At 43.8% G+C, this 8,755-nt stretch overlaps 1 protein-coding gene across 2 annotated transcripts in view; it reads right to left on the bottom strand.

The window, feature by feature from the left end:
- Positions 1-8,388, bottom strand: part of B3galnt2 (beta-1,3-N-acetylgalactosaminyltransferase 2) — a 42,608-nt gene extending 34,220 nt beyond the window's left edge. For both annotated transcript variants that reach the window (XM_029547405.1, XM_029547404.1), the window contains exon 1: positions 8,107-8,388. In XM_029547405.1, coding sequence (XP_029403265.1) covers positions 8,107-8,221 — 115 coding nt within the window. In that variant the 5' untranslated portion in view covers positions 8,222-8,388. The remainder of the gene's footprint in view (positions 1-8,106) is intronic.
- Positions 8,389-8,755: the final 367 nt, after the last annotated feature.

Below are 8,755 nucleotides of genomic sequence, written 5' to 3'. Positions count from 1 at the left end.
TTTTTTTTTGAGACAGGGTTTCTTTGTGTAGCCCTGGCTGTCCTGGAACTCAGAAATTCGCCTGTCTCTGCCTCCCAAGTGCTGGTATTAAAGGCATGTGCCACCACTGCCCGGCTCTATTTCATAATCATTCAAAAACTGATAGAGGAAAAAAATCTTTTTGTTTGAGATAAGGTCATGGTTCTGGGCTGGTCAGAAACTCAACTTGAACTCCCCATCCCCCTGCCTCCACCTCCAAATGCTAGATTGCATCTGTCAAACACCACACCTAGCTAGAATTCTTAAATTCTAATTTTTAATTTCTGTTTCTGTTTCAAAGTGTCTTTTTAAAAGATTAAAAATTGGGGGCTGGAGAGATGGCTCCGTGATTAAGAGAACTGACTGCTCTTCCAGAGGTTCTAATTCAAGTCCCAGCAAACACATGGTGGCTCACAGCCCTCTGTAATGGGGATCCAATGCCCTCTTCTGGTGTGTCTAAAGGCAGCTACAGTGTACTCATACACATAAAATGAAAAATAAAATAAAAAGATTAAAAATCTATAAAAGGCCAAATGCTGATCACTATCCTTTGATCCCAGAACTTCGGAGGCAGAGGCAGGAGGATCTCTATGAGTTTGTGGCCAGCCTGGTCTACGGACTGAGTTCCAGAATAGCTGCAGCTATGCAAGAGAAACCCTGTTTCAAAAAAGCCAAAACCAAACTAAATCAAACCAACTAAACAAACAAACAAAAAACAAAATCTGTAAAAGGCCAAAAGGCAAAAGTCACACTTAACCTGTCCTTCATTAATCTGACATCAGAAAATAGTTTCTAGACAAAAACAAATTTTCAAAATAATTCAAATATCCCTGAGTTCAAAATAGTACCTTCTCTGTGGTATCTAGTCAAAGCAGGTCACTTAGAAATATGACACACAGCACATAACTTAACCTCTGAAAGTCTCAAATTTCTCCATGAAAAAAATTCCATACCTTTCTGGGCACTAAATCTCGTTTCTGTTTAGACTGTAAACTTTTACTAGTTTCTCCATGAGTCAGCCATATTGCTGACAAACGAGGTCTGTGGGTTTGTTTTAAACAACTAAATATATATACAAAGATAACCACCAGCATGTGACAGCCCTGAGGATTACAGCTTTTTTATTGTACTGTATACCTCTGTTGTATGTCCTTTCTCCCTGCTTCTCACTCCCATCTAAGCCACTTCTGTTCAACTGCTTTACTTTGCAGGCATCAATCTTTTTCTTGCAAAGAATCCAGAGTGTATCTTGGTCTCCTAGAGAACTTCTATTCCCAGATACACTGCAGTCAGATTAAGAAAAACACGTTCTACCACACAACCACCCATGTAATCCCATCCAATAGACTCCCCATACAAATGGATACAAGTTTCAGTGGGTACTTTAAGGACCCAGGTAGTCAGTCACTCAAGCTTGTAGCTCCTTTCACTAGTTTCATTTTATATACTCATCTTACTGTTATATGGAAAAGCATAGGAAACCTAGCTTGATTCCAGTATTTAGAAACATGAAGGGAGCGGGAGGATGGATGATCAAGACAGAAACACTAAGGGACAAGTCATGATAGAAGTCAATAACCTCCGGAGGAAAAAGCCCAACTTCACTAAACACTGAGTTTGAATTAGAGCACATTACATTAGATTTCTTCTCCATTTTAAGTGACAAATGTCTTCTTTAATGGTAAAAATCAAATGGAAGGTACTTAAGAGAATGTTGACACTAATCTTGAGATAATAGCTACTCTGCCTCACTGCTGTAGGACTGTAATCTGGAAGTCTTTTACAGGGTACACTAGAGGCAGACCTGATGACACATTTCTACAATCCAGGCACTCGGAGAGGCAGAGGCAGATAGGTCTCTGAGTTTGAGGCCAGCCTGATTTACATAGTGAGTTCTTGGACAGCCAGAGAGGGGGATAGGAGCAGAGGGTTGGGGAGGGAGGGAGAACCTGTCTCAAAAAAATAAAACCAAACAAAAAGCCACACAAAACAAAACCCAGGACACACTGTGAATACACACTCAGTACCTTAGGAAGGTAGGAACTTTGTTGGCATTTCATTCCTCAAATGCTGATCACCTTCTTTTTTGAGGCATCACTGATCTATTTAGGCTGGATAGCCAGTAAGTCCCAGGATCCTTCTGTCTCCACTTCCTAAGTGCTGGGATTACAACTGTGCATCACTACGCCTGGCTTTTGGGAAGTCGATACTAGAGATCTAAATCGGTTCCTCATGCTTATTTGAAGACAAACATTTTACCAACTGAGCTAGCTTCCCAATCCCACAGATTTTCTTTTTAAAATTAAACGATTGAGAGGGCCAAACTTGTGAAAATATATTAATCTACAGTCACATACCTGAAAATAATGTGTGTGATACAACAAGAACATTTTCAAAATACATTCTTCAAAACATGTACCATATTGAAAATAACCCAGAAGAAGTACAGACCACGTTTCTTTCCTTTCATTTAAAAATTATTTCAACTTTTCCTCCACAGAACTTGTTTTCCTTCATGAAAGAAATATATTTAAGTTATAAGGTCCTCATGGCATGTAAATAGGTAATATAGGTAGAAAATTCATTTCGTCTCAGTTTTATTCTCTTGATTCATCCATTCAAAATGAGCATTTCTACGTCTGCTATGCTAAATGGCACAGGCCCACAGGGAACAAGATCTCCACAATGACAGGAATAACTCACAACCCCAGGCAAGCGCCCCAAGAGCAATGACTATTTTAGTAAGTAATCTATCCTGAGAGTCTGGCAACTTGCTAGGCTTTGCAATAACCTTGGATATTAAAGGCTAAGGGAAGTTAACCTCGAAACTGATTATTCAAAATAAGCCTAAGAAGTAAAAAAAAAAAAACCACCAACAAACCCCAGCATGTGTATGGTCTTGATGATATCCATCACAATCAGGCAGAAATTTTGAAAATGAGGAAAACATAAGAGCCCATTACAGAGCTACTGATGAGTCAGTCAACTGGGTCACTATAGTGTGCACTTGCCAGCATCAATGAACCATACTGGCATACTTTAGCCATCTCCCTACTACCAATATTCACTGTGATGATTTATACATGTTTGGACCAGGGAGTAGCACTATTAGGAGGTGTAGCCTTGTTGGAATAGGTGTGTCACTGTGGGGGCTTTGATACCCTAGTCCTAGCTGCCTGGAAATCAGTATCCTGATAGCAGCCTTCAGATGAAGATGTAGCATTCTCAGCTCCTCCCGCACCATGCCTGTCTGGATGCTACCATATTCTCGCCTTGATGATAATGGACTGAACCTCTCAACCTGTATGCCAGTCCCAATTAAATGTTGTCCTTATAAGGGCTGGAGAGATGGCTCAGAGAGTTACTTTGGTCATGATGTCTGTTCACAGCAGTAAAATCCTAACTAAGACGGGCACTGGGATATTTCTGTGATAGCCCTGATCATGCTTTTGTTTGGAAGAATGAGGATGTTAGGATTTGGAATGCACTCGAATGTTTTCAATGGGGCTCGATGGGCTAACCTAGAAGGAATAAGGAAGACTTTGTTATTGATAATGATTTGAATTATGCAGACCTGGCCCAAGAGGTCTCAATGGAAAAATTTCAATATGTGGCCTACAGACTGTTTTTGTGCTATTTTGGTGAAGAATGTGGCTACTTTTTGCCCTTGTCTAAAGAGCCTGCCTGAAGCTAAGATGAAGAGACTCAAATTAACTGCATTGACAAAGGAAGTCTCAGAACCACCCATCTTGGACTTTGTTCTCTGGCTAAGTCTTATGAAGAGCGTTTTAAACAAGAGCACCAAGCTGAAAAAGGAAAAATATATGGTTCTAGTATTAAAGGGGGGCCAGGAAGTGAAATGGAGCTGAATCCTGTGTTCAAAGATATTAAATTGAATTAAGGGAATAGTGACCTGGGCAAGATCCTACCCAGCTAAGTTTAGGTCCAGGCATGGCAGTACAAACCTTTAATCACAGGAAGCAAAGAAAAGCAGAACTCTTAGATCAAGGCCAGCATAGAACAGACCAAGTTCTAGGCGAAGAAAAACTTAAATCCAGGCTTGGTGAACCACATCTTTAATCCCAGTGCTTAGGAGACAGATGTGTAGATCTCTGAATTCAGTCAGTCTAAAGAGCAAGTTCCAGGACAGTCAAGCTTGGACAGTGAAGGAGTTGGAAAAGAGAAAACTGATGATTTTGTAATAGAACAGGGGGGCCATGTTCTAGCCCCAGCAAGCAGCAGAACTCTGCAGCTTTGGCAACATGGTTCTGGCTTTAGAATCCAGAATAGAAGGAACTGCTGGGACAATTGATGCTGGTTACCTGGAGCTAAGAAATTAGTGGTGATTAAGAAGAGACCAGCATCACTGAGGTAAAATCTTCTGGGAAGTGTTTTCTGAAAGCACAAAGAAGCTGTGTTCCAGAGATAGCCAAGGTTGTACCTCATTCTGCAGCTGTCCTTGGTAATGTGTAAGTGTCACCCAGGTGGTACTGGTTTTGAAGGTATGAAAGGGGTCATGAAGAGCAGCTGAGGCTTGGCATTGTGAAAGGCCATGAAAGGCCATCAGTATAGGTGCAGCCCCAGTTGCAGTTGATGGCCTAGGACTGAAGGAGTCGTGCAAAGGGTTTGAAGCTTGGCACCATGAAGAGAGAAGCTCTTGAGAGCCACTATGAGAGGCTCTTGGTGAAGCCTGAGGACAGAGCTGGAGAAGTGATGCCAATCCTTTGGAGGAGTCCAAAAGATCATGTGTGGATCCCAGACATTGAAAGATGAATCTGTAACAATGATGTTGCCTTGGAGACCCCAAGGATTTTAAGATGCTAGAGCCATGGGTTATCTGCTGAGGAAAACTGCTAACAGGGAGTGGAACCAGTCCAGGAGAAAGACGTTTGTTGCAGTCAAAAAAGATGAAAAAGGAGTTGGAGATCTGAAGGCTGCTTTGACATCACTTGGAGATGCAGTTTGGAGTTTGCCCAGATGGTTTCCTGTCTTGCTTTGAGGATTAAAGTTAAGTCATGGGATGGATTTAAAAAGAGACCTTGAACTTCGGACTTTTAATACTGTTGAGAGTGCTCTAGACTATGTGGACTTTGCAAGTAGGACTAAATTTTTTTTTGGTTTTTTTTGTTGTTGTTGCTTTTTTTTATTATGCCACGGGTAAGTTTGGCCCCATACTTATTCCAGGGACTGGAATGTGATGTTTATATATGTTTGGCCTAGGGAGTGGCACTATTAGGAGGTGTAGCCTTGTTGGAATAGGTATTGGAATAGCTCCTTCTGCACCAGGCCTACCTGGATGCTGCCATGTTCTCACCTTGATGATAATGGACTAAACCTCTGAACCTGTAAGCCAGTCCCAGTTAAATGTTGTCATTGTAAGAGTTGCCTTGGTTGTGATGTCTGTTCACAGCAGTAAAACCCAAACTAAGACACTCACTGTGCCTGAGTCACTCCAGGAGTGACTCAGGCACTGACCTGAGTGTTTTGCTGACTAAATTCTTATAGCTTATATTCATGGGAACTGAAATCCTGAGATATGGCGTAGCGGGATACTTTTGGAAGAACCAACCCTAGGCAAAAGCTGGACATCAAGCTCAATTTGTCTTTGAACTGCCTGCCCAGTCTATCAACTATGTACTTGGTGATAAGCCACTTTTCTTTACAGCTCTGGCTTCCTTTTTTCCAGATACCTTAAAAGAGAAGCCTTTTCTCAATCACATAAGATCTATATTGATTTCTATATTGATCACTGCATAATTTCTGCTAAGGCACTGTCCAAAACCAGTCTGCAAAAATCAAGTCACAGTTTACATCCCCGGCTATCATTTCCTTCCCTGTCTATACCAACGGTGTGCTATATTTCACAAGAGCCCTTCCTCCTAACTAGCTGTGCTCTAAGGCTGGTTTCAGCTTTTTTAAGTCACTACTTAGAAAAGTTGCTAATCTTAGTGCTGACATGACTTACTTCCCTCGGGTCCTTTTGCTCAGCTGTCACCTTTCCACATGGGCCTTCCTTGATCAAATCTTAGAACTCTGCCTCATTTTTCCTCATCATACTCACCATCCCCATGATATATTTATAGTCTTATTCGGTCTTCCCTTTCAAATGGTTAAGACCTGGAGGGCAGGCACTTCGTTAATTATCTGCTAATTCCGACCTACTAGAGAAGATGGCCCAGCAGCCCTCTACTGTATGCTGAACCAACCATTAGCCAGAGGGCTTTTCTAATATTCAGGGAAGATAAATTTCCCTTTCAAAAAGTTATTGGACTAATGAAACGGTTTATCGGGTCAAAGGACGTGCAAAGTCTGATAGTCAAACCCTGAACATCACAAAATCAGAACCCACATGGTGAAAGGGGAGAACGGACTCACAAGTCGTCCTTCAACTTTTACAAAAGCTCCGCGCTGGGCCAGTGTGTGCACTCAAGCGCACACACATGCACATAAACCCAGACACACAAATGTAAACAAGCACTATTGTGGCTTAAATTGGATTCCAGACATATAGCAGAAAAGAAAACAAACTTCAAGAGAAAGATACTTAGTAAAATCTCAGGTTTTAGGCTTAATGTATGTGGTCAGAAAGTAAAAATGCCCAAATGTTTTAAATATTTCAACAGCAAAATAGGAAAAAGACCTGTGGGAACTTTTTGCAATCAAAATACTTCTGCTTTTGTTTTTGAAGTACCATGGGAGGAGAGTGGGATAGGATTCTGTCTAATTAAAACATCCTACTGATTATCTGACAAAGCTTCAATATCAACACAAAATTAAATTTTACAACTTGTATGACCCCCATATAACCCTGAGTCTTCCTACAGTTTGCTTCCTTAATCTAGTCTAGCCTAAATGGATAAGCACTAAGACATCAGGAAAAAATCTGTTTCAAACCCCAAAATTGCTTGCAGTCTTACTTAAATACAAGCTCAAAGGCAAGGTTTATTGTGTTGAACACCAAAAGACTGTTAATGTTAAGGTCACATATATTCTACAGTGGCTCTGCATGTAGATTCCAGCAACTCACTCATCTTTGAGTAAGAGAGTGAGCACAACCCCAACAGATGTTAGGTGGCAAAGCACCCCCCCCTTTTTTTAACTAGTTTGTAAAAATCTCACAAGCTAAATATACATATAATGTACTTTTATTATACCACTTGGAAGTCATTCTTTTCAGTCACACAAATAGCCTATCCAAAAAAAAATGGTGGTTGTCTAATAGGAAAAGAGATCATTACTAAAATAACTCCAGTGTAATCTGGGAACAGTCGGAGTTTTGAGGATTGCTAAATAAGGTATAAGACTTGGTTCTGGGATGACTGTGAAGCCTGTTTTAAAACTTTCCGAAAAGAAAACATCTGTTTGGATATGAAATGGTAAGATAAATCCTAACTAACGTAGTTAAAAATTAAAACAAGCATTACCCTATCTTTAAAATAACTATCGAGTTCTCGTTATCTATAAGCATTCCGGGAAAAACTTGAAAAAGGCACACAGGAGACACGAAAGTAGTGTTGAGGGTGGCAGGACAACACGGGGTACGCACTGTGGGCAAACGCACCTTCAGATTGTAAAGCGAATGAGAACAAAGATTTCATTCCTACGATGGATGAAGTTTGGGGACAAACGTACGCGAAGTTAAAGAAGAATCCGGTATTCCTAGGCTCCTAAATTAGCAAGCCACCCAAGCAGAACTACAGGGGCGACTCCACTCACAGACGAACCCTAGCTCACGTCTAGGTGTTTTCCTGGCTCACCTCATGATCACGATCAGAGACCCCAAAGTACAGTCAGTCCCTCCTCGCTGCAAAGTGAGTCCTGACACGCAAAGCCAACACCGTCAGCACCGGCAAGCTCGCTCCCCCACCCCACGTCGGAGAGAAGCGCCCCAAGTTGTGACCCGGGCCCTCGACCACGACGCGGGCCGTTGAGCACACGCTGATAAGAAACTGAACAGTTGGGTTCGCCCGACACCAAAGAAAAGACTCGTTTGTTCCGTCCCTACTGGGACGTCCGAGCCCTCCCTGTGCCCCTTCTGCCATCCCCCGCGGCCTCCCACGAGCGCAGCGACCCAGCCCCTCACCTCACCTGCCGCGCTGGGCCCGGTGTTGCGGGGGTCCGGCGGGGAACGGAGCCAGAGGTGCCAGAGGTGCAGCGCGGCCCCGAGCACGCAAGGGCACAGAAGCACCAGCCAGTTTCGCATTGGCCGCTCCCACCTCGCGCCCCCGCCGCGCTCTCCCGCGTCCCGGCCAATAGCGAAGGGGACCTAAGAACACCGAGTGCCACCGGGAGTGTTCGCGCCCACGCCTGGCGTTGTCTCCGCCGCTCTCCCCTTTAGATCCGTACCACGAGCGGCGGCGGCTTCCCGGCCAGGGCCACGCCCCCGCGTGCGTGGCCTTCCCACCCGTCCCGCCCTCTTCGCTCTCGCCCAGCCCTTCAGTCCGCGTCCTTGCGCGCTCCTGTCTGCCGGAAGGGCGGGAGCGGTAGTCCCTCGCTGAGCCCAGGAGGGAGGCGTGCCTGAGATGGTAAGCCCGAGAAACTACATTTCCCATAGAGCTATGCGTGCTGCTACGCAACGCTGGCGGCGAAGTGCACCCAGGAAGCCTGCGCGTCTCTCCTCGGGCCGCAGTGCCTTAGCGGCACAATGAGCATGCGCATCCGCCCTCGTGCTGGGGCTCCCCTGTAGTTAAGGCAGGCACTGCACACTTGGAACCTGCACGTTAACTGCTCAAGTTGC

This window comes from Mus pahari, chromosome 16, assembly GCF_900095145.1.
Source record: "Mus pahari chromosome 16, PAHARI_EIJ_v1.1, whole genome shotgun sequence".
Taxonomy (NCBI): domain Eukaryota; kingdom Metazoa; phylum Chordata; class Mammalia; order Rodentia; family Muridae; genus Mus; species Mus pahari.
Note: the sequence above shows the minus strand (reverse complement) of the source record. Positions and strands in the feature narration are given on the sequence as shown.